Source organism: Thunnus maccoyii, chromosome 3 (assembly GCF_910596095.1).
Source record: "Thunnus maccoyii chromosome 3, fThuMac1.1, whole genome shotgun sequence".
NCBI classification, from domain to species: Eukaryota; Metazoa; Chordata; class Actinopteri; order Scombriformes; family Scombridae; genus Thunnus; species Thunnus maccoyii.
Genome location: NC_056535.1, coordinates 28,101,973 through 28,128,962, shown reverse-complemented (window position 1 = coordinate 28,128,962; position 26,990 = coordinate 28,101,973). Strand labels below are relative to the sequence as shown.

The following is a 26,990-nucleotide window of genomic DNA, read 5'->3' as shown; positions in this document are numbered from 1 at the left end:
TTTTAGGTCCTCACAGCACTGAGAAATGACATGTGACAAATGACAAATGTCTGTGCAGAATGAGCGTCCCTGTTACATTCATACACCTCTTACATGTGACTCCTCAAGATGGTGGAGTGTTCCTTTAGCATCTGTCACGTCCTTGTGCATTAGTGTATAATGGAGTGGGAATAGCTCCACCCTTGCACTCACCCCCACCTTTCGCTCTACAGTTTTCAGCATTATTTGTCCAGAGACTGCTTGCTGGGTTTTTTTTTTCTTCTTCTTTTCTTCGCATTCACACATGCAAGAATAACCACAGTTCACTTTGTTGGAGCTAAAGGGCACCCACGGAACATTTTCTATCGTCAACTGTTGTGGAAAAGTTTGTGTTGCCGTTCGAATAGTCAAAACAAATTGAGGAAATTAGCTCCTTAGATCATTTAGTGAAGAGGTGTTTTATCTAATCTTCACACACTGTTTGCCCTAGATTAATTTTTATATGGAAGCTTTCAAAGAATGATTTATCTCTGGTTACTAAGCTTATACCTGCTGTACATTATGAGGTGATGTTGGTTCGACCCATCCAACAAACTGCTAACAAGACCCCAACCTGGAGTTTTATGTTGTCATAATGAAGTAATTTGATAATTATTAAAAATATAAACTGTCCAAATAAAGCTGAAGAAGTAAATGCTCCTGTATAATCACGATGGGGTGACTATAACCCCAAATAGATAATGTGGTGTGACGTTTAACCCTTGCAAAGATTATTTTAAGAATAATTCAGAAAATAATTCAGGAAAAGTAACACCAGGTCACCACCTTCTGGCAGCCTTCTTTAGTATAAACACTGCAAGCATTTAAAATGAACTTAAACTTATCAACCTTGTTTAGCACACAGATTTAAACAAGGTCTGGTATAATTCTGTGGTTCAGCAGAGATGTGTACAATCCAAAAGGTGCCGACCTGGGTCGTATAAATTTTGACAGCCAGGTATTTACTGGTAATAAACAGTATGAAAGGTCATACCAGAGTGAATACATGTTCATTATCGTGCTTCATACACAAGAATAGCGTGTTAAAGTGCTATTTATGATTCAATCAATTGCAGCACATTCTTAATTGTCAAGAGAGGGGAGGGCTGACTTGATAGGACTATTTGGTGCCGGAATTTCAATAGGAGCCTTTAAGTCACAAGACGACTACTCTACCTTTCAAGGAATGGCAGTCTAAACATGTGAATTCCTGTCAACGTTATTAATGCAAATACGACACACATGCAAGGACGTAGGTTTGGTTTTAACTTTGGTTGGAACATTTTTTTGTCAGACGGCCAAAATAATTGTATATGTGTACTGGCTCTCTATCACTCTTTTCTCTTTCATAGGCACATGTATGCACACACATACGCATGTAAAGAGCCTGACTCTGCAAAATGTTTACTTGACTGAATATGCATTTGCTGACTTGCCTGAAACCGGACTTGGATCATGATTTTTTTCTCTGATTTTTACATTTTATTTTATTGATGGACTACTCAACTATAGATCTAAGACCAAAATTAATATTTAAAAATAACATCATAGCTAACTAATATCATAGGCTGTCACAATAAATGTTACAATAAAATAAATGTATAGAAACCTATCTTTGAGTCATCTCAAAAACTTCTATTTGTATAATTTTTCATTCAACTCCTGAACTTAATGGCTAGATCTTTCACTGTGACATCAGAGCTCACCTAAGAGGCTGCGGCTCACCTGTCTATGTGTCTCTGTGCTGCTCAGGCTGTTAATGACAGCAGCATTTTCGCAAATAAATTGATGCCTGACAGTCACAAACACATCAGTTGGACAAGCTGTGGTTAATTTAGCTTATAAATAATGTTCATGTCTAATGACACATATACAATAATAACTCTGCTCTTGATCCATTCATGGAAAATGGGGAGGATTGATCACAGAACATTCTTCTTAACTAAGCTCAGCTGTTACTGACACTTTGGTTCTTCTTTAAAAAGGACCAGATGTCTTAATTTGCTTTTTGGTGAATTCTCACCAGCAGTAATAAAGCTGTTTAATTAAAAAGCATGTCTGAGCAACATTCACAAATTAGCTAACACCTAACACCTGAAATTAAATATAATATCAAATGATCTTAGTTTTGTCCTGTGAAGTCGTTTTCAATTCTGTGACATTTGGAACGTTTAAACTATAAATACTAACCTCTTCAGATTCTCCGACTCACCGACTCCACTAATGCTGCTGCTGCTGGGCTGCTGCTAGTCAACAACGTGTACCGCTTGAAGTTGAGGGTTGCCAGATCATCAGCTTGAATATCCCCCATATCCTGTTCTTTCACTCTTTATCATAATAGCGCACCTTTTTGCAGAAAACACACAAAGCTGGCAACTCTGCAGTGATGTTACCGTTAACATTACGTGAAGTTAAAGTAGCTAGATTGTTTGAGATCGGTAAAAATATCGGTAGGGATATGTCCCCAGCGTCCATACCCAAAAATCTATGCCCATGCTCACATGTCACAAATAACCAGTGTACTGACTGTACAGACATCAGATGTGTGTGTGTGTATGTGATCGACTGATCTGAGATATTTGTTCTTTCTGTTATTTTTTGCCTCATTTCACACCACCTACAGTGAGCCCTGTGTTTATCTGTGTCCACCTGTGTCCTTTGTTATGATCTGGCTCAAGTGGCCACAACAAAAGGGAGACACACCAGTCGTCACACCTTATATTGACTTTGTATCCAACCGTGTCACCTCTATAATTCACACTCAGTCTGACCACGCCTTAAGTCTATCTCTAGTAATATTTTTCAGACTGATTGTCAGGTCCGTCTAGAACTAGATCAACAAACCCTTGTAGGGACACTGAACCATCTCCTTTTACTCATTTCACTATTTGCACAGCAAACTTAGTCTCTTTCTCTCCTGTTTGTTTCTGTGGAGGTGAACTGAAGGATGGGTGCATGACAGGCTGCCACTCAGCACTCACTCCTACATCTGTCCTGTCCTTGTGCATTAGTGTCACACGTGTGCTTCGGCACTGACCTGCTCCCATAAATCAGCTGGGCCGGCTCCTCGCTTCGCTCCCTCGCCCTGCTCTGCCCTCTCTCCCCTCCCCTCCCTTTCTGACTCTCCTTACCTCTCAGCTCTCCTCATCTCCCCTCTGCCAGCATGCCTGAGTCTAGTTCTCCATTCTGGCAGTGCACCACACCTGCACTGCGGCTGTCAATCAGCGGGCAGGAGGGAGGAATCAGAGACTGTGCTTAGTTTAGCATGTTTGAGGCCGTGTGGGTATGAAGTGTTGCGCAAGGAATCCAACCAAGTGAGTAGTTGTATTCTCATCACACCCTGTCTCCCCTTCTGTCTTCGGCAAATTGCCTCTGCTATATTTAAGCAGCGCATTGTATGAATTACACTTCTTTGTGAAAGCTCCACTTTTTCAACATGTCAGGGAAGTTTGAGATCTTACTTTATTCTGTTCTTGTCTGCAGTCTCTTTCTCTCTCTGTATGTGTGTGTGTCTCTCTCTGCCTTTTTCTTCCATGCTCTGTGAAATGAAAATGAATTTGCAGCGGGCAGCAGCAGGTATGACAGAAGCTGAATTTCAGGCTATGCTCTGTTCTCCACTTAATTACCCTCTAATGATGTCTGAATGTAAAATTGTCCTGCATATGTGTGCCTGGAACCCCCCCTCCCCCCCACCACCACACTCTTCCTGTCTTTCTTTCATCACCTCAGAATCACTATGAAATGGTTGTACAGGTGATGGAGAAAGGATCATTATTTTGAAAAGCTGCTTAGTGCTTTAAAAAGACATCTCATCCTTGGCCAGCTCACTTGTAGTTCCAATAAAGCCTGATCAATCCAGACAACAGAGTGCTCCTGTCAATGTATACACATCGGCTAAGTCATTGCAAACTCAGGGCCGATGCTGCCAGTCTCACTTTATACTGCTCAGAATTAAGCAGTTATTTTACTTTAGTTGACAGGAGAGACCACCAAATATTTAAACTTAGTGTTTAAACTAACAAACTGTGACCGTGAACTAAATGTTAAGGTAGAAATCTATAGCTTTATATTGCCTCTTTTTGCTCTCTGTCTTTGTTTTCTTCTCCTGCGGACCAGAGTCTGTTTGACTGGTGTCCGAAACAGATGGACGTTTGTTTAGTTTTAGCAATTTCTCCATATTGCTAATGCTATAGTGAAAAACATTTCTTCTTCTTTGTTTTTTCGTTTGTAGCTAACCTTGCAAGACAATGAGTTTTCCACAACCGTTTCTACAAACACAGTTAAAAGCTTGTTAAGAAATGAAGAGTTTCTATGCACTGAAATGCTAGAGGGCTTTTAATTTGAACCAAATACAGGAAGTGTTGAGTTTGTATTAACAGCATAATGCAGTAATTTTAAGAGGGCAAATGGGAGCAGATCAAAACAAGGCTATGTACTAAAATATGACCTATCATACTAATCAAACAGAGGGAATTAGAAATAAGGGCCTGCCTCTAATACAAGTCTGCTTCAAATAAAGGCCTGTAACCTTCTGCAGTTGAGGTAAATGAAGGCCCTGGTCACTATTTAAAGTAATACAGTATGGCTGTAAAGGTCATAAGATCTTTTTAAAATATATATTTCACAGACCCCTTGCAATTACACCGTGGACCACTAGGGGTCCGCGGACCCCCGGTTGAGAAAGAATGCTCTACCTAATCGTAACACTTAACACAACCTGTGCTTATCAAAAGCCATTTGATGGTCGTCCTGGATAGAAGAATTTTAACTCCTGGCTCTCAGTTGAGCTTAAAGAGAACTCTTTGGTATTGACTTTGGGTGTGCTATAGGTGTGAAAACTCACTTAAATCAGACACATAGCATACACAGTTATCTTTTGGTAATTTCCATGGAAACAAGATATTTTAGGAATGCCTTGGTATTCAAGTAGAGTGGCCATGATTTGTTGAGAGCTTGTTTGTCACTGGGGTTATGGATTTGTCTCTTGATCTCAATGAATTATACCCATTGTGGTTCATCACATGTTATAGTCTGTTATATTCAACAACAGATCTTTCTTTTAATAGCTCTCTGGAGAGCTTGGATGGCCTTCCTGTCCTTTCCTGCCAAATACAGTAAGAGCAGAGCAGCTTGACCAGTGCACAGTTGTTGTGGCCACAAAACCAAATGAGAAACTTTGTGACAAGAATCAGCTGTAATAAATTATGATAATAATCATCCAAAAGGTCATCTTTGTATATACAAATACTTGGTAGCTCATGACATGCTACTACAAATAGCAAGTAGCTCACAGCATGCTACAGAAGTCCAGCCCGTTTGACAGTAGTAGTAGTTTGGCATGGAGGAAGACATGAACCAAACAGTGTCAGGTACCTGAGTACCCTTAAGGTCAGGCATCCATGAAGGATCAGGCAATGAAAACATTTTGGCTCATGCTTATTTGTTTACTTCACCTTCTCTTGTATTTTGTAGTGCAGTACTAGTAGCTGGACCCAATTTGTAGCTCTTTGAACTCATGAAGAGAGAAAGACACGGAGGGATAAAACAAACATCACCCAGTGGTTTGTGGTAGGCTAAATGAGAATGTTAAAGGGGATTTATCATTCATTTTGTGATTTTCTGTTATATATATACTGATATGATGTCGGATATCTATACTAAACATGGTCAAAGTTCCAAAACTTGAGATTAACATATGTAGAAATGCTCTCTGCAAAGTCAAAAGCCCAGGCTTCAACCTGCTCTGAATGCTTTGTTTGCAACATTTTTACCTACCTTGCCTGTCACACATACCCATAAATGGCCATCCATTCCGTAGTCTTTGTTGCTAAGGTTTTTCCATGTGTTGTTTGTTTTAATATTTCGGATTGGATTTTGGCTCGAACATGTACAGATGTATTTGAGAAATTGACATATCGAGTAAAGAAGAAAAAAAAAGAAGTGAAATCCTACTACTATGGTTTGTTATGGAAGATTTTGAACTGTAAATCATGTAAATATTTGTATATATATGATCTTTATATAAAAAGCAGTTTAATAGTAATCACCTTAAATTGAAACCATTCAATTAAATAAAAAAAAAATCATTGTTTAAAAAAAGGGCAATTTATTGCATAATTTTTTCTAATTCAGCGGTTCAGTATGAGAGGATTAAAATGAAGGGGACCTATTATGCTTTTTCTATTGTCAGTCATATATACCGTGTAATGTTACAATGTCGGATGTTTATGTTAAATGTGGGCAACGTGTCAGATAATGAGGTGAAGGTATGTAGAAGTAATTCCTGTGAGCAAAAAGCACTGGCTTCAGACTGCTTTGAATGCTCGTTTTCCAACGTTTTTTCTACTTTCAGCCCGAGCTGACGTCAGCTTGTGACGTTTCTTTATATGGGCATCTGCTACACGTACAGCGCCTCAGTTTACTGCGCCACTATGCTAAAATTATGACCTTTTTCCATTGTTTTGGAGGTAGTCATGCTGAACCATGACTTAAGTCAAGCTGGCATGCTGAGTGTTTTTTCATTACAAAGTAAAATAAGTTGTTTATCTGTTGGAGGTGTGCTGGTCGTCTACAGCTCTTCATCAAACATCATCATCACTGTTGCTGTTTCTGCTTCTACTGTTCCTCCCTGCATTAACTCTAACTGATCCACTGAACAAAGAGCTCCAAATATCTCCATATCTTGTTGTGTCAACTGGTTTTTAGCGCCGCTAACAAAGCTCTGCTAATTTGGCGTGGAACATGTTTAATTTCAAGTAAATTCTTCACAATAAAAGTCTCCAGTTATTTAGTCATTTAAAAGCTTTTAATTTGAAGCAGTAAAGCAGGAAGTGTTGGGTTTGCATCGACGGTAACTTTACATGTCTATAATATGGCTGCCCCACAGCAGGCTTCTGGAAAGCTGGCCAATCAGAACAGAGTGGACTTTTAAGTTTATTGTATGCACTACAAATATAGTTTCTGCTGAACCAATCTCTTTCAGTGGTTCACTTCCTAAATGCAAATAGTATAACCCAGAAATGGGTTATATATTGCTGTAAGTTGTTCTGTACAGAAAAACACATTCACAATGGTATAAGGATTGTTTTCAATTATTTTTGCATTACCATCTGTGAATCTTCAATCTTTAATTTTCCTTCTTTTTTTTGTCAGAAATGAATTAAAGTTAGTGACTTGTTTTGTTTTTCGATGGGATTTATATTAAATAATCTACACCTTCCCAGTTTTACATGGGAACCACTAGGGGATATGTGCTTACTCATACCTGTAATGTGTGTGGTAAACGTGGAGATTGACAACATATTTACCACTTGCCAAAAGCATCTAAATTACCATAAAGAGACAGGGGCGAAATGCAAATTCCAGCATAAATATGTGTGATCTGGCATGTTACAAGGCCTTAAGCAAACTATATTTGCATGATTTACTTTGAAGAGGAAGACAAGACATTTTTCAACTCTGTTAAACTTTAAATTATGGTTTCATAATGGGAATAGTACATACATAGATTAGTCAGTGTTGTGCATGAGACACGACATCCATCTCTTGAGAACTTTTGTTAAATGATTCGTTTTTTTTTTTTGGAACACCATCAATTCTCAATCAAGTTTGTTCTGGTTTACCAGGATATTGTGTATTAAGAGCTTAAAGGGATACCAAAAACCTTTGTTTTGAGTATCAAACACTCCTGCAGGGTTTAAAGGTGTCTCTGAAAAGTTTTAAGCTCACTTCTTTGCAGAGGATGGAAGATATAGTTGGTTCAGTGGATTGCAACGGCAACCCAGTTTTGAGGAAAAAAAGTTTAACAGGAACTTTCTATACCACTCCTGCAGCATATTCATATCCATTGGTGTGTTTGGTATTCTTGCCTTTTTTCTTTACTTATCCAGGCAAAATCTTATTGCGATTTAAATCTCTTCTTCTAGAAAGGCCAATAAAACTGTCATACACCACATCATGTGTTCTTAATGCACAAAATTGTGAAGTATTTCTGTGATTATATAACCTGTACACTCACATTGTCACTGTTTTCTCTCTTTCTTTTTCTCTCTGTCACGATCCAGTGTCCAACTGTGTCTGAGCTTGAATTGGCACCAAAAAGTCCGTACTGGCTGTCCCTTATCCCAGCAGAGCCCACATATTAGTAGCATTTTGAGACCCACCTATTACCGATTTACTGTGACCGGGCTGTGTGATCATCACAACCTGCCCTCAATATTGACGTGCAGCCTGAATCATAAAGCCTCAGCTTACTAGACTGAACCGTTATAAAACTACAAGCATACAAGCAGCTATTCAGACAGAAAAAAAGTCTTGTTTATTAAACTTAAAGTCTCACGAAATGAAAAAAATGTCCTTGTTGGTCCTTTGTTTCTCTGACTGTATTGTTTTGCTTGTGTTTGCATATAGCACACCCACAAAATATGTCATGAAATGCACATTTGCCTTTTTTTTTTCATCAAAATCCTACTCTGCACTCCTCTGTTGTCAAATGCCCCCCTGTAAATTCAGCCTGTATAAAGTAAGAGGTGATAGAGAACTGTCAGTGCCCATGTTTCGAGTGCCTACTTTTGAACTCTAAAGTCTCACCCAGTGATGAGTCTCACAGTACCATTTGGAAACAGGCCACATCATTGAAACACATTACGATCTCTAACTGATTACCTGGGATATTTAAAGTTCACATGCATCAGGATTGAATATGTGACCTCAGCATTATTTGAGTTTAAGTCTGCTAAATTGGAATTTCTCACCATAACTGTTTTAAAATATGGAACCAGATAAATAATCAGATTTTTTGACTATTGTTTAAAACACCAAATAGTCCAATCTTTTCTTTACTGGCATATACTCTTATAAGTTACCAGCTGTATGGGAATGCTTGGCCATAAGTTTTTAGTGTTCATCTGAACTCCCTATTGCTTGTGGTGGCATGGAAAGAAAATCCATTGCGTGTACCAGTAAGGTTAGGGCTGCCTTCTGCATTCAAAGTTCTACCTGTTGAAATTCCTCTCCGCTGTCTTGTTTTGGAGATAAAGGTTTAATTGTCTGTCCAAGCCACCTGAACAGCCAGCGCATTTATTTTTGTTTACAGGTTTGTAAACAGGTTTGTGCTTTATTGACATTAACACCAACAAATTTTTGCCACTAAGGTGACCTGTAAGCAGGAATGTAATTGGAAGAAACAGCGGGAAACTGAAAATTGATCCAGTTTAATTACTGTAATAACAGCATTTCAAGGTCATACAGTAACATTACTGCTGTTTCATGTGGCTCTGTGTCAGTACATATAGTGTACTATACCTAAGCAAAATGTCACCTGTGTGCACAGAGACACAACCACACATGCAAAAAAATGATGGGTTCCTGCAGTTATTTCTCCCAGTAAAGGGAGTACATTTTGTTTTCAAGGTTTATGGTTCAGCCAAGTGCTTGCTCATGGGGGAATGTTGGGTCTTTGTAAATTAAAGAGTACGGTCTAGACCTCTTCTATGTGAAAAGTGCCTTGAGATAACTTCTGTTGTAATCTGGCACTATATAAATAAAATTGAATTGAATTGAACTGAGCTTCGCTATCATTACACAATACAGGATTGCACAATGAAATCCAGTTGTAGCCCCTGGTGTAAAATTCCAGTAAATTCCCACAATATCACACAATATAGACTGTCGGACCTGCTGAGATGATGAAATGAAAAATGAGACCATCGAGCACAAGTGTTTATATCCTGTGTTGTTTTGCACTTTGTGACAAACATGTTAAAAATTCAGTATCAATACATCTGATGTGTTCACGCATCTGAACTTGTACCTGTGTGTTTCTGTGTGTTCTCCTCCAGGTCAGGACGTCCTGTTAGTTTCATGGTGGTCTTCAACACTCCCAACCCCCTTAGTAAGATCTCCTGGGTCAACCGTCTGCACTTGGCCAAGATTGCGCAACGTAAGCACACACGCGCACACCATTTCACTCATAGAGGCATACAGACGCGCAGATGGGATTACTATGTCATTTTTATTTAAACAGTATGATGTAATGCAATGAAATGCAATAACAATGTTTTTAGTCAGAGGCTCAGACACATCATCAGTGTTTGCTTCACTCTCTATTGGCTAAAACTGGTGTTAAGACTTATATAATCAGAGAAAAACCAAGACACTCAACTGGGTCATCAGAAGTTTATGTGCTATGGAAAGAGGCAAACTGTTTGAACAATGTTAAATTAATAACCTCTGTTCCAAGATGTCATCTATCTTTGTGAAACCAAATATTACTTGTCATTCAGGATGTGGGCTACTTGATGTGCTTGAAAAAGCATTAGAAACACTTTAAATTCTCTACTATCAATCATTTGTACTGCTAAGTCTCCCTTTTTACATTTTGTTGGACATGTCATTGTGGAGACTCAGCAATGGTCAACAGTCATTCAACAGTGAACTAATAAATGACCAGACCCTGCCCAGCAGGGAGCAGCACAGTTCTTTTTTTTATCTTCCTAACCTCTTTCCTCCAACCATTGCTTTGCACTGCCCAGGCCGAAGCATACTATGTAGTCTGACCGTACTGTATTACAGGATGTCTTCCTCTCTGGGGTTCATCAATGCATGCTGTCATCCAGTGGCAAAAACAGAGACGGGACTACTGAGGACATTAATCTGCTTATTTGGCCATGATGGCATGCATATTCAACCCACTCACTACCACAGTCCCCTTTCCCCATCCTTTGCTACTCCCTGTGTCGCCTTGAGCATTTCTTCCTTGTCACACACACTTTATTCTGGATTTGTTGTGCATGCAGTATGCCTGCACTAGTGTGTAGCTCCAATCATATTGTTGTGGCTTCTTATATCCCAGAGGCCATTGCTGTGAGTGCTTGCGCAGAAACATTCAAGGATTTAAAGGAAGTTATAAAAAGTAGGTTAAAGGATACTCAATTAAACATATTCTGTATTTGAGTGGCTCAAGATGTGTTGCCATTGTTTTTGATACTCAAGCATAGCCCTGAGAAGATCAATGAGCTCTAGTTTGGCAAAGGTCAAGAGGAAGGCTGAAGTGTTTTGTGCTTTACAGAAGAGACTGTGCTTCTGGTATATCTTGAGTTCTCCATCCTTGTAAATTACAACAAAAAGAGAACACACAACACTGGAATGTTCCCCTGTGCTGCTTGCTCACCTTTCACAGCAGGGGTATAGAGGTGTATGAAGAATACAATATATCTGTAGACTCTCCAGTAGAGCTTGCTGTATATGGTTTGTGTCAGTGTGGCATCAAAAACATCAGGCTGAGTGCATAGGATGCTGTGGCTGCAGTGAAGCACACGATCCCCAGCCTTTCCTTGTTGCTCACACCTTTATCAGCAACACACCAGGCGTACTGATGAGGATACTGGCATTGTTATAACATGCAGCTGTTCTGGCTGCTGCGTGGACATGGGTGATATTCAAAGCCAAATCATGCATGTTATCCATAGCTGTCATATGGATGTGGAACCTCATACTATATAATGTTTATGGAGACCATGAATTGAAGTCTCTATCAAACTCAAACATGAATTGAAGAGAATAAAATGAACAGAGTATCAAAATGTGTCATTCTAACTCCTTCTGCTTAAATTAATTCAATAAACAGAGTTTATTTTGCATTAACTTGGAAACAAAACACTAAATAAATGTTTTTACACCTGTGAAAAAACACTTCAAAACTAAAGACAGGGGATAAAATGCTATCAAAATGTAAATATTGCACATTATTTTTACTCTCTTATTGATTGACTCTATAATGGCACAACTGTCAACACCGATCTGTCTTTGTCAGGCTATCCTACTACCTTGTAGCCTCAAGCACTTGTCACAGACATTTTACTCCTGTGTGTAAAGACAAACCTGAAATCTTTGCTTTTTTTGTGGCTTTAAAAAGTTTCAGATGAATCAACTGATCAGGCGAAATCAGGTTTTATATTTTAGGCCTTTTGCCGACACTGCTATCCAAAGCAAATGACAGTGCCATGAGGAAGTAAAATAAGCTCCAATTCCTCTATCACCAACATGACAAGCAGCCAAGTGTAAGGAGAACAAGCTTTGAGGTTCAATGAAAAGCAATAGAATAACAGTGCAAGGGCAAGAAATGAAATAAGAGCTAGAGAGAAATACAGAAGATGAGCTTTAGGACAAGTAGACCTAAAAGAGGGGAGGAGATATACTGCAGAGATGATTTCAATATATCAAGCTCAAGACACATATTCAGGCAGTGGGGCTGCAGAGAGAATAAAGACCATCTTTCAGCCAGAAGAAATGTTTGACTCAGATATTGATTCACTCATCTCTTGTTAAAATGATTGACAGCATGTATTTAAACTTGAGTTCAATTTGAACATGTTTCCGTAACATCTGAATTACTTGGAAACATTCACCCTAAAGGAATCAGTATTTTGTTTGAGAGTAACAACATGCATTTAAAAAGAACTGAATTTTTAACAGTGTGTTTTTGTGGAGCCAGAATAGTGACAGTAACATTTTGGCATCGAAAATAAAATTGGGCAATGAAAACAAAACCTGAACTGAAAAAAAGGAAATAATGGCATTGAAACACTTGTATTGGAAAAAGTTGTATTGGCACTGAAACAAGTATTGGCACTGAAAAAAGATCCACTGAAAAATAAAACACAGACATTAAAAAACTTACAATTTTTCAATATTTTCTGCATTATGATGTGTTTTTCAATATTGGTATTTTTGTCAATCACATTTTTTCTTCATGTCCGTCTTTTCCACACCTGCCAACACTCCCGATTTACGCGGGAGTCCCCCTGTTTTTAACCCTTCCTCCTGCTGTGCTCCCGATTGATAATGAATCCCGTTAATCTACCAATTTCATAGTTTTTTCCTTTTGTTATCACAACCTGTTTCTGGCACTGTACAGCATGTGTGCGCAGCTGCTCTCTGCATAGGCAGTCCTTCATCCTGTCCTCTGTCCTTTGCTGTTGATGTGATTGACTGCCTGCAGGTGCCGCTAGTATAGAGAGAGGAAGTACTGGTTTGTCTCAGCCAGTAACTAAATGTACATGAATTCATCCCCAGCCCCACCCGCCATGTTTTTATGCTGTCAGTGACTGGTTTTCAGTTTCAACTTTCTGTCACTGTTTTGGAGTAGAGAGGTAGATATTTTTTCAAGCGAGAAAGTAACCATGTAGATTCCCAATATTTGGTCAGTTTATCCAAATAAACGTCTGTTTGTAAATCAGCTGCGATGTTTTCAGAGATGTGAGGAGCTGCTGGTCATGACATGCTGGTCATCTCAGCTGCTGGTAGCCCGAGTCCTGCGTCACCATCCCGGGAGAGAACATGATCCAGTGAACTGATCTATGCAGTTCTTTGGTGATTTACCGCTGGTTCTAAAGTCTCTGCAGCATTTTGATATATGATATAATTCCTTGCAGGTGTTATTTGGATACACTGACCACATATTGGGAATCTACTTTCTTGCCTGAACAATATTAAATCTTAATAAAGTGATATGTTAACAATCCTATAGTGAAAATTACAGCAGTCTGGCTCAAAATCTCTGCCATGATGCCATCGCCCTTGGATATCCAATCTTCATCAGAAAGTTGAAAAACAGAAAGGTGAAACTGAAAAAGAGAAAGTTGAAACTGAAAACCAGTGACAATGAAAAAATACTGACAGCGTAAAAAAAAAAGTCACTGAAAAAAGACAGATATGAAGAAAAAATCTGAAGATTGACATTGAAATACACATCATAATGCAAAAAAATATCAAAATAAAATAAGATTGTAATAGCCAATAATCAAGTTAAAAAGGACAAGGATTTACAATGAAAAGAAAAATGAAGTAAGTAGATAAAGAGTCAATGAATAAAAATAAAGTTAGAATACAATCACAAACATAAAACAGCATACAGCACACATTCCTCACAATATATAAGTTATTTTCACCATAACTTCATACTTCCAATGCCTCTTCAATGTCACCATTTTTAGCAAAATAAAAAAACATCTCCCAGATGTTGTAAAATTCAGAAGCTTTCTTCCTATCTGCATAAGTGAGTTTCTCAAGAGCCAAAGCTGATGTTAAGTTTTTCAACCAGTGGCTGAGAGAGAGGCAACTAACACTTTAGCTAACATGGGCTCATAGTTGAACTAAGGGTGCTTATCTCTGGTGTTATTTTAATATCCAGATAGTTAAAACTTTCTATGGCATTTACAAATGGGTGCGCATCAATGGTTTTCTTCTCTCTTGTTCATTTAGGAACATAACAGATGATTTATATTTATCTTTGTTTACCTTAAAACCAGGGAAGCTACCAAATTGACTGATCAACTTTAAGAGGGATGATACTGACTTTCCAGGACTTGATAGAAACATGATGGTATCATCTGCATACAATGCAACATGATGTTCAAGGTCCCCTGTTCTAATACCACAAATTGAAGGGTGTAATCTTATTGCTATTGCCAACGGTTGCCAATGGCTATTACAAAAAGTAAAGGTGAAAGCTGCAAATCTTGTCTCAAGCTGCAAAAGAGCTTAAACAGTTGTGAAATCAAATTATATGCAGATACTTCTGCAGATGAATCAACAAACAGAATTTCAACCCAGGCATGACCCTCTCAAGTTTCATAGCCAAGGCTTTAGCAATGATCTTTGCATCAGAGTTAAAAAGTGAGATTGGTCTGTGGGAGCCACATTCTGTTGGCGGCTTGTCTGGCTTTAGAATAAGAGTGATCAGGGCACTTCGTAGTGAAGGGGGAAGGTAACGCTGTTTGAAGGACTTTGAAGGCAGCGGGTCTAACAATGGGGCTATGAGTTTTTCTTTAAATAATTTATAAATGTCTATTGGGAGCCCATCAGGTCCAGGCACTTTACCACCTTTCATGTTAAGAATGGCATTGGAAACATCCTCTAAATCTAGTTCCTTATCCAGCTCAAGTTTTGTATCTTCAGAGATACAGGGGATATCTAGTCTTTCTAGAAAAAATGATCTGGTTTACTAAATTTGTTGGATAGTCCATCTGATAAAGGGCCTTACTGACGGAAACGGAAGCATGGTCAATTTTCAGTGGATCTGGAATTATTTCCCCCTGTTCATTCCTAATTGCATTTGTGGTTCTTTCTGAGTTATTTAAGCCTTATTAGACAGTTTTTAGCTTTTAGTGTGTAAAGCTGCTCATATTCAGCTTTAAGGTCAAATTGGTTTTTTTTGTTTGTTTTTATTGAATTATCAAAGCTTGCCACTCTTTCCAACTCTCTGATTTCAGATTCCAACTCGTTCATTTTCTGTTTGAAATGATCAAATTTGGAGCTAGTGAAACAAATCATTTGTCTTCTAATAGTCCATATTTATTGCAAAATAAACATCTTTATGCTCCCCCACAAATTTTATGAAATCAGAATCCTGTAACCATTTAGGGTATAAGAGACAAAGTGGAACCTTTGATTAACTGCAAATCATTGGAAAAATAGTGAGGTGGGGGAATGATCTGACAAAACAATGCTATCATACTGGCAGCTAGCTATATTAAGTTGCAGAGAAGTGGAAATTAAAAAATAATCTACATGAGAATAGGTTTTAAATGATGATGAATAACATGAATATTCCTCTTAATTGGGTTTTGCATCCTCCATGGGTCGCAAATGTTCACTTCCTTCATGAACTGTTGTATTTTCTCTCTACTTTCAGAATGAGAGGCGTCAGCCTTGATGAATGATCAGGCAGCGGGTCTAGAGTGCAGTGAAAATCGCCTGCTATCATTATTGTTCCTGGAAGGGAGGCAATGAGTAAAAATAGATTCTCAAAAAATGAGGGATTGTCATCATTTGGGCCATAGACATTAACCAAATTCATAATTTCACTCTTTCAAAAGAGTGCCCTGTACTACTAAATATCTGCCAGCTGTATCAGAAATAGTATATTTCGCTTGGAATGGCACAGACTTGTGAACCAACACCAAAACCCTCTAGAGTGAGAAGAGATGATGCCAGTTCCTGGCCTGGCCATCTTCATCGTACCTTCAGTAATTCGTCCCTAAGTAAGTGAGTCTCTTGGATAAAAACAATCGAGGAATCAAGCTAATGTTAAACCAGATTGTACAGCATATCATCACCTCACCTCACCTCGTCACCTTAAAAGTGTGCCATCATATGGAGTTATATTGTGAGGAATAAAGACAAACATAAAATAAAGAAAATCTGCCATAAACAAATCCCCTTAGCTGTCATCCTAAATAAGACATCCTCTCGTACCCTCCCACCCTCTCCCTCACCTTGGGGTATAGTTAAGTGCACAAACTGATCCAGTGTAAGCAAGGGTGCAGTGTAGTAATACACAAAAGTAAACACCCCCCCCCCCCCTCCCCCACCACCAAAACAAAAAAAAGAAAAAAAGAGACATTTGTGTCTCCTGATAACAGTTTGACATTTTCACAGACAAGTATTTATGAAATAATCTGAGTAGTCTCTCTTACAGTATAGGAACACTCCAGGGACACCAGCCATACAGATTGCCTGTCCATTTCTCATAAAGACTATAGGTAACAGTTATTGGAGTGAACAGCGAAATGCACACTTCTCTGCTAATCTAAATGAAAATATCAGCCGTCATACGATAAGCTAACACCATAATAACTCGATATAAATAGAAAATAGGAAAACAACAATAAATAGGTGAAAATGTTACCCTTAGTATTTATAGGTTCACCTATTAGTCAACAGGCCAAACAGTGTAATTTCTTACATGGCGCAGGAGATTAGTGATATTCTCCACAGATCCAATTTAGTTCCTCTGTGCGTCTTCTGTGTGTTGTATGTCCTGAACAAACTTCTCAGCCTCTGCTGGGGATTCAAACTCACATCTTTGTCCATCAGTTGTCAGACAAAGCATGACTGGGTAAACTATTCCATAGCGTATGTTCAGGGATCTCAGTTGTTGTTTTACCCCAAACAAAATGCCTACTCTGCTGGTGCAGCTCTGCTGATAGGTCTGGGAATAACATGACCTCCTGTTCACCACACAGTACCTTGCCTTTGGACCTGGCTGCTCGCATTACTCGGACTGTATCTTGGAAATTCAAAAACTTCATAATGAGGACTCTTGGTGAGGAGATTTGGTTGGATTGTGCCTGACTGGGGAGCCTGTGTGCTCTCTCAATGATAGCTGGTGTAGGAAAGGTTGCGGGGCCCAGTGCTTCATGTAGCCATTTCTTGAGGAAAGCGACTCCGTGAGTCTTTTCCACTTTTTTGGGCAAGTTAACCAGTCTAACGTTGGATCTCCATGAGTGGTTTTTGAGCTTGTCAAGCTTGTATATGAGGAGAGCGACTTGTTTAACTAGCGCTTCCGTTTTGCCTTTCTCCAAGTAAATTGTGTCCTTGAAATTGCTAATACACTCTTCTGCCTCATCCATGCGACCAGAGAAGTCTCACACGTCCCTCTTAACATCTTGAATTGCATTTATGACTCTGTCAAACTTTGTGGCAAGGTCATTTCTAATTCTCATTATCAGTTTTTGAACAACATCCAAGTTTTGAACTGTTTCAGTAGCCGCTATTTCTGACTGGATGGTAGTGCTAGTGTTACTTGTTTAGCTAGCAAGACTGCTAGCATCCCACTCGTCATCTTCCTCTATTTCTGTTCTTTGCCTTTTTTGATGGCATATTAATGATTGTGTAGACTGCAGAATTATTACATTGGCATTGTCCATACTTTTACAGAATATGTACAGGAATTTAATCAAATTTTGCCAGGAGCTCACAGAAAGACGTGGGCCTAGTTCAGAGCCATAACCACACCCTCCTTGTAATCATATTTTTTAAATCACATTAGAACCCCATTGATATTTTGTGTATAGTCATACTAGGTTTTTATGATATATGGTGTATATTTGATTAAAAAAATATTTTAGTTAAAGGTTAGAGTTAGGGTTAGGACACTTAAACTTTGGTTAAGAGAAGTTTCATTCATGCTGAGAAAAATTGCTTGTTTGTATAAAAACCCTATTTGCTGTAGAACAAGGTTGGGAATTGAATACAGGTTGTCAGATGAGTCAGATGTGTGTAACATCCACCACCCCTCTGTGCTTTACACTTTTTAATCATACTTCCTTCAGGGAGATAAGTAGTTCACATGGTTCAGTGAGGTCTATTCATGTTTTTGTTCCCACCTGATGTAACAAATTAAATTAGATGTTTTTGTATTTCTTTGATTGAAAAGAAGTATTATTAACACAGAATTACATGATTGAACTTAATTGTAATGTGTTTGACTTCCCTGCAAATGTCTAGTTCTAAAATATTTTGTATCAAGATTTTCATTTATTAAGTTATTTTATAATTAAAAAAATATTTTACCCCCAAATAATAATAAGGAATACAATGATATTGCAATATGAATATGCAAATAAGTCCATTGTTATTTAAAAAAAGGTCAGAAAGAATCATAATTCAAAGTTGATTCTAGTAGCAACTAGATCACATACAGTACAAGTTGGCTCACACATACACAGCAACACTGTTACAAACTGGTCCTCATCAAATCATTCATTTGAAAACAAATGGTAGACAAGAGGGCGGGGTGATGGTTTTCATTGAATCCCTTGGGGAAATAGATCAGCACCAACCTGGTCAGGATGACAATTACATGTTAATTGTATTACACCCACACTTTGCCTTCCCATTTAACCAAATGTAATTACAATAAGGGAGTTGTTGATTTAATTTCACGGATGGTGTACTGTCACTGAGGCTTCCTCGTCATTGCAGGCAGAGGCAGGCCTGCCCTGTGCTCAAGAGAGACAGTTGAATCAGCATTTCAAACGCACCGAACCATGGGCTTGTTTAGTTTGAAATGGGTGCCCCGCTCCGAAATGTCCCTGAATGGTGTACACCACAAATAGCTAATGTTCTCATGCATGATTTAGTGAGTGATTAGACATCACAAAACTCAGTTTTCCAGACCCATCCTCACACTAGTGTTTATCCTGTTACCTCCATTTACAGGAAACACAGCGGTATTGTGGTATTCTCTGTGTCATATGTGTGAATATCAGTGGCTTTTAGTGACATTCTTGCATGCTGTATTAAAGTCCTATCCCATCAATGAATTGCCCATTAACAATGCCTTGTTAATTCTGTGAGCTTTTCTGTGAACTCTTTGCACCTTGAGCATTTCCATAACATTTTGCAGCCTGTGGTTTGTGGTGGTTTTAAAAAAGTTTAACTGGAGATTGTTGTACTTTAGCAGAATGCTGAAGCTGCTCCGGTAGTCAGGCTTTACATTATATAATATGGCAGCCAAGCCCGATAAGACACGTTTCCAATAAACAGCATTTGTCACTTTGTGAGTGCATGGGGTGTAGTTATGAGGCCTTTAAATAGAAAGTGAGAATTACCCCACAGTGGTGCTTCGCCAGGAGCCCTGGGGTCCATTAATAACCTGGTGTGCCACTGCATCTTTTATGCCTCTCCAAGTAGCCCTACTGTTTCTGATGTGTCTTCGTGAAATAGCCAGAAGCATTGCCTAATTAATGGACTTTCTCACTGCAGAATTAATTGCTTCCTACCATGCAGTCCCAGCCCTTTCAGACAGGGTTAAGGCTTCAGACTTTGATGGCCCTCACAAGAAGAGGCCGTCAAATCATGAGAGATTGCTGCCGAGACGTTGGAGACAGAAGCGGAGGAATGAATGAGGGAAAAGCAAGAGAGATGTAGAGGGTGTGTGGGAGTATGTGTTTATGTGTGTGTGTGTGTATGTGTGTGTGGAATGGAAGGGGAGGGGTGTGAAAGGATGATTGAGACAAGCAATCAGTCCCACTGCAGGGAACAGAGGGCAGGCAGGGGGCTGTTGCCTGCGGTTACACTGCTAAGTGTGCTGGTCTCTCGCTTTTTCCCTTGCATGTGGATCAATAGATGAGTGGAGTGCGGCTAGGAGGTTCTGGCACACACTCTGACACGCCTTCTTAATCCACTGTGTGATAACCTGTGCCATGCCGATGTATACCGCACAGGAGACAAGAGAGGGGGGAGAATGCAAAATCAACCATACCACATGGGCTTTAGGGAAGACTGCGAGGGCTTTACTTTCATTAGTCCAAGGACTCAGATTGCTTGGTTGCCATGGTGACTGATTTTATGCATTTGTTCAAATAACATTAGCTCAACATTATGAGCAACTGTTATCTTTTTGTTTTGTGCTGTTAAATTATGTCTACTCAATGCATTGGCTGAAAAGATTTCCTTTGATAATAGTTCTTATAGAAACATTCAACAGAAGCCTCCCCCTCAAAAAAAAAAAAAAAATTTACTCTGTATGTGCTGGCAGGATTTTTCCTTAGCCCTAAAATTAATCTGTCAGAGAGCGAAGATTATCTTCCTATCTCTCTGTGCTCAAACATGGGAAATGTTTATGATGAGTAAACATTATCACGGATTTAATTAACAGATCCCACACTTGCATTGATCCATGGGAAATATCAATTGCACTGGTGTATTTAATTAGTCTATATCTTTGCCCTTTGTGTCACTAGGGTTGATAGAGCGCCATGCTCTGCAAATTAATCTTCATCAGCAAAAGACTTGAAACAAAAGCATGATTGGAATAAAGAAACTGAGAAACTAAATCTCCCTACTTAGTATTCCAACCCTACATATCCACAAATTATGTTATACATAGTTATTGTACAGTAGTTGGGATTGAGTACACAGTAGATGACCTTAACCTTTAGCTTGGGGAATAACATCAGTCATATAGTTTGTCTTTAATTAACACTGTAGATAAATAAACTGCAACATAGCATAATAATTTCTTCTTCAACACATAAAAAAGAAAAAATCGTTTCAGAGCAATTAGTTTTGAATATGAACACACCTTGCTTTTGAAATAACATTTTTAGCTGTATTTTACAGACTTAAAGACTTTAATTTGCAGTGGACATTGATGGGACTGTGTATAGAATTATATTACTGTAATATTACTGTAGTAATATTATGATAATTTACAATATATTATTAAGAGTGATTACATTTTGCAAATCTAGTTTTATGAATACTGGCCCTATAATCCAGTGGTTTTGTTTATCTGATGTACCCCTTCACAGACTCTACCCATCATATATTAATAAAAACAGGTGTATAGGTGTTACAGATTTTTTTGTCATTCAAGACAAAGTAATTTTGGAATTGTTGATGTTAAGGTTTTTTTGTTTTGTTTTTTTTTTCCAGAAGATTTGGTCAAATTTGTATTATTACTAGTACCACAAGGACTGAAAGAAGCCAGAAATTTCAACCATTTATTCAGCACTTACAGTCGTCCATTTCGACCTCTCTGCTCACTTGATAACTAGTGTTCATACACTCAAAATCAGAAGGTGATGTCCAGGCATTACAGCTGACTCAGGTTGGTGGAAAACATGCTGTTGGTTTATTGCAGCTGGTAGTTTATTGATTAGTATGAAATAAATGTACCAAAGATCAGCCTCACACCAGTCTGTAATGCTACTGGTGTTTTTATTTTCCTCCAAAACCCCCATTATTTAGGTAAAACAAATCAACAAACAAATCATGATTTCCATTTTTTAAACTAGCTGAACTACTCCATAGTCTTTCCACGTACCCCCTGGCTACTGCAGAAGTTCCCCCAGGGGTACAAGTACCTCTGGTTGGGAATCACTACACAGATCTGTCAGCAGTCAATACGTCCATGCAGCAACTGTGGATCAAGGATCGATTTGATATTCCGATTTTACTAGGCGCCAGAAATAGAAGTCAGTTGTATCTCCAGTTGTATGAATATGAGCACTGCTCTGTGATGGACTTTCACTGCCCAAAAGGCAGCTGCACTTAGAGAACCATGATTATACTAATTGAAGTAGTACATCCACATAAGTTTTATGTCATATGTTCATGTACTGCTCCTTGACAAACTGCCCAGATGAATTTATGGTCAAGCCAAACTGATGGTGTTTGACCTTTGACAGTGAAATGACAGCTACATCTCTAACACCTGGACCTTTGTTGAAACACCGTTATTCTCTTCTTCTTTTGTATCTATTTATGTTTTCAGGGGTTTTTATTAAGAATTTGCTACAGTCCATGTGCTGTAGTGGATAGTAGCACATTAGTGGCAGAAAAAAAAACCTCATTTGGAATAAGTTTTACAGTACACTGCATGTGGGATCCGTATTCAAAGCTTTCACATTTAACTAATTGACCACCTGCATGCAAAATAACTAGTTCATTGTATTAGTTGTAATATATAACTATGGTTTTGATTTTTATTATATCGGACTGCTGACATTAGTGGCTTTGCTGCAGTTTGCTGCCTGTGTCGACACACTTCCGCAATTTGACACTAATTGGTATATACTGGAAACCACAGTAAGTCGCATGTCCCAGGCCCCTACTTGTAATTACCATTAGGAGGTTGACATGAATGTTTTTTTTTTTTCCCAGTCGGTAAGTGCTATTTATGGTAAATCCAACATGATGTGAATTTGATATGAGGCATAATTCAAAAGGCAATGTTGTGGGGGAAACATAGAATACATGGAACAAAATGTATGAAACAGTTTTTTTTGATTATGTCTTCATTTTTTACAGTCATTTTACTACATTATCAAAATTATAGATTGATTTTGTGAGAGATTTAAATAGCAGTGAGTGTTTGATGTACTTTTTGTGTATATTATATATTTGACAAATATTATTCTCAAACTAAGTGATCAGTGTTAAGTCTGTCATTCAACATCTGCTCTACATCATCAACATACTGTGTCTATTTTAAATTTAGCTCCTTGCTGTGTAAAATGGGACAGTTGCCTGCATGTAAGTTATTTAGCCTTTGTTTAACAGTTAGTTTATGTTGTTGTACTTTTGTCTGAGCCTGTGATAAGACAAATCATAGTTATGTAGATTTCTATGTCTCTTTAATGTGTTTTTATCTGACAACCATTCAGAGGACGGTGTTGTTTGTTCTTCAGTTAAACGTGACAGCGATGTCACTTTGTCATCAGATGCCGCTTCGGTCCACACTTGCGTGCCGTTATTATGGCAAACATGGTTCTGAAGAAATCTTACTCCTAGTCTAGTTGAACTCTTGATCCTTGTTTCTATCTGAGTGTTGGTTACTAACCTTTAGGGTTAGCTATGGATATTTTTGATTCTGTACAGAAGAACTGGCTGACTGCCAAACTCGCCAGAGAGAGAAAAGGTAATTCTATGTGGTGTACTCTCTCTCTCAGAGATATAATACATTATACTTCTGATTGTATTATTTGATTTCATTATTTCAAAACCTGACAGTGATGTATTTATATGTTTATTGAGTGATCAAGCAATTCTCCACTGCAGTGTACTCAGGTAGTAGTTTACATGTAGTGGCTACTAAACATACTCAATATAAAGTAAGTTATTTTTATCTTTATTTCCTATAATTTTAATCTACATAACAAAAAATCTGACTTTACTTTAAAAGTAATGTACCCACAGATAAATAACTTCTGAACTAAAGGATAACAGCTCTTGATTGTTATGTTTTCCTGTGTTTAGAGGTTCAACTGATGAAAATTAATGTGTATATGATAAAGTGTAGCTGTGTGTGTGTGTGTGTGTGTGTGTGTGTGTGTGAGAGAGAGAGAGAGTGCGCGTGTTGAGGTGAGTGGCCTGCGTGTTCCTATTTAATGCCGTTTTCAATTTAGGTCTGTGCTTATCATTTGTTCACTGTTATTCATCATCATTACTACATGGCAAAGACTGAAGGTTAAGGATAATTTGCGCTCTCTCACAACCGCTTTCTCTCTCTGTCCGTTTCTGTGTATCACAGTCTCTCTCTCTCTATCTTTCTATCTTTCTGTGTATCTATCTCTCTCTTAAATCGGTAACCAGATCCATTTTTACTGACAGACGAATTCAGTAAGAGAAGTCAGCATACACAAATGGAGCATTATTTATGCTAATGTATTAATTAGCTGAAGAAAGTTGATAATTAACTCAGAGGTCAAGGAAATCACTGGACCTGCTGCCCCACCTGCAGCAATCTGCCTTCAATTGAAGTCTTTGAATAAGTGACCTCACGCAGAGGCAGAGGCTCAGTCACGGATAGTCAGCCCAGAGGCCAACTCCGCCCCTAAAAAAAATGAATTATTAAAGAACACTTGAGATGACTGTAAATATAAATGATTAAATGATTTAAAACTCATAATTATCTATCCCATTCTTCACAGTAACCTTGCTTATAGCAGAGCTGATTTTTCACTGTGTTATGAGAGAGATGAAGTACTTAAATGGATATACTGCACTTAAATTGTGCAAGATCTTTGTGTGGACTGTTTGTCTTATATGCCTCTTCAATGAATGTATTGTGTAAATGTAAATCAACACTTTATTATGGCTTGAAAAAATAATTTGACATACATAATTTGCTCTTTACTTTCAGTGTGATTAAAGTGATTGAAAGAAATGAAAAGTCACAACACAAAACAAAAAAATCGATAAGAATCTTGATTCTTATCTCCTACGATTCTGAATCCATTCACAAATGTCAAAAATTGATTTTCTAAATATTAGTTAATAATGTGATGTTGTCGGAATGAAAAAAGCGGAACACAACTACGAGGGCGGTGACGCACCCCAGACAGTCTACAGCATGCACACACTAGTTATCTTGTAGTTCTTTGAAAAAAGGCAGCGGTTGCAAGCATTTTCAAACTGATTAGAATTTGGTGGTCAGAGGTCAAAGGTCAAGGTCACTGTGACCTCACAAAACACGTTTTTGGCCATAACTCAAGAATTCATACGCTAATTATGACAATGTTTCACACAAATGTCTGATAGGATAAAATGAAGTGATGACATTTTATATTCAAAAGGTCAATAGTCAACTTCACTGTGACATCATAATGTTCTGCAAAAACACTTTTCTGGAAAACTCAGGAACAGATGAGGAGATTCTGACCATATTACACATTTGGCCTCATACTGAATTGGTGACGCTAATCTTCGGTGCCCACTTTGAACCTGTGGTGATTGTATAGATCTTCTGTGCTGCCTGGTTAAAGATGTGTGTGAAGTATCCAAGTTTTAGGATTTGTACATCCATTGTAACATCCATATCTGAAGCTTTGTCTCCTGTCATGGCTACAACTTTATCTTCTATCAGAATCAGCTTTATTGGCCAAGTATGTGAACATATACAAGAAAAACACACCTAATACCTTTTATTAAATTCCTTCAATGTCACTACAAATATTATATCAACTGCAACTTGACTGGTTGGTGGACTGCGAGGCGGTATGTCAAGTTTGATTTAATGACTAGATAATTACCTTTGTGAGACAAACGTGAAGTACTGTATATTGTGAAAACTCCACAATATTCGCCGCCACCCAGAGACTAACGTTAGCGGAGCGGAGCAGCAAACTCAAGCAGTAACAAACAAGACTGGCTGACAAACACACACTGCAGCATTAAACAACTTAAACCGTCTCTGAGGTGAGGAAAGGACCCTGACGCTCAGCCTGTTTCACCTCAACAACCTTACGCCTGCTCAGCGTATCGGACGGCGATGGCTTTCCCACGGAGGCTGCTCTCCACTTCTGGAGATATAGATTAGATTAGATTCAACTTTGTTATTGTTGCACAGTAGCACAAGTACTGAGATAACGAAATGCAGTTTAGCATCTAACAGGAAGTGCAAAAGAAGCAGTAAAGTGCAGTGCGGTGTAATGTACATATGTATAATATATAAATAGAATAAACAGTAAGGGTAAATATAAACAGCTCAAGCTATGATAGGAATATGATGTAAACTTGTAGATCTATCACTGTGGTGCAGAGTTCAGCAAGGTAACAGCTGAGGGGAAGAGGCTGTTCCTGAACCTGCTGGTCCTGGAACAGAAATTCCTGTAGCGCTAGGTGTCCCTGGCAATGCTGCGCGCCCTCTGTTAAAGGCATACTATGAAGGATTTTCCTAAAAAAACAATGTAGACTCATAAAAAAATAATCCCTCTCTTTCATCACTTATGACCCACTAGAAGTGTGTGGTGGTTTATGTATCTACAGAGACCCTGCCCTCTGCCTGTATTTTCTTATTATTTTGCTGTGTTCCAGACAGGGTGTCAACGTTTGGGCAGTGGGTGTGTAGACCCCAGCCAATAACAGCGTGCAGGGTGTGAGGCTGGACTCTATAAAAATGTAGCAACCAGGTTACATCGCCGTCTCTCTCCTCTGCTCTCTGTCTGTGTCATGGATGTATAAAGAGTCCAGGTCTGTGTCTGTTTGACCGACGGTGGGGCTGAGCTCCCCGAACATACACGCAGAGCAGAGAGGCCGCAGCCAACAGGGTTGTGTGGAGGTGTGGGCGTGTTTATTTGTGCTTTAGAATGTAACTGCTGTGAAACAATCAGAAAAAAATAGCGTTTTATTTATCTGATTCACTGCTTTGTTCTCGCTACCGCCGCTCTCTCTTTCTCTCTCGCTCGTGCTCTCAGCTCGCTCTGGTGTGATTGAGCCGGGAAGGAGGGGCCAACTTTGGATGTCGTGTTTACAAACAGCAACTGACAAATCCCACATAGTATGCTTTTAACGTTAATACTAACACAGCGAAGCACTCTGCCTCCCCCTCATTTTGTTATTCTCATACAGGCAGGAGACTGTAAGATGCTTTCAAATTAATTTATTCATTAATTAATGAGGTTAACTTTTTGAAATAAAAAGGCTGCGGACCATTTATTTTAATTGCCAGTTATGTTTCATATTGTATTTCAGTGGAATAAGGACACCAGTGAATGGTTTGGCACACAGTATACCGGAGCAAGAGACTGAAAATAGAGCCCCCTTTTCATTCAATCGAGAATTGATTCTGCATCAAATCGAACACCCATAATCGAATTGAATAGTGAGATTCCCAAAGATTCACATTCCTAACACTCACCCAGTGTTGTTCATTCCTGTCCTTGATCATTCTTGTTATT

The 26,990-nt window shown here is 38.6% G+C and overlaps 1 protein-coding gene across 4 annotated transcripts in view; it reads left to right on the top strand.

Annotated features, from left to right (window-relative positions):
- arhgef10la (Rho guanine nucleotide exchange factor (GEF) 10-like a) overlaps positions 1–26,990 on the top strand; it is a 124,571-nt gene that overhangs the window by 49,941 nt on the left and 47,640 nt on the right. For all 4 annotated transcript variants that reach the window (XM_042406800.1, XM_042406798.1, XM_042406799.1 and 1 more), the window contains one exon: positions 9,858–9,958. In XM_042406800.1, coding sequence (XP_042262734.1) covers positions 9,858–9,958 — 101 coding nt within the window. The remainder of the gene's footprint in view (positions 1–9,857; positions 9,959–26,990) is intronic.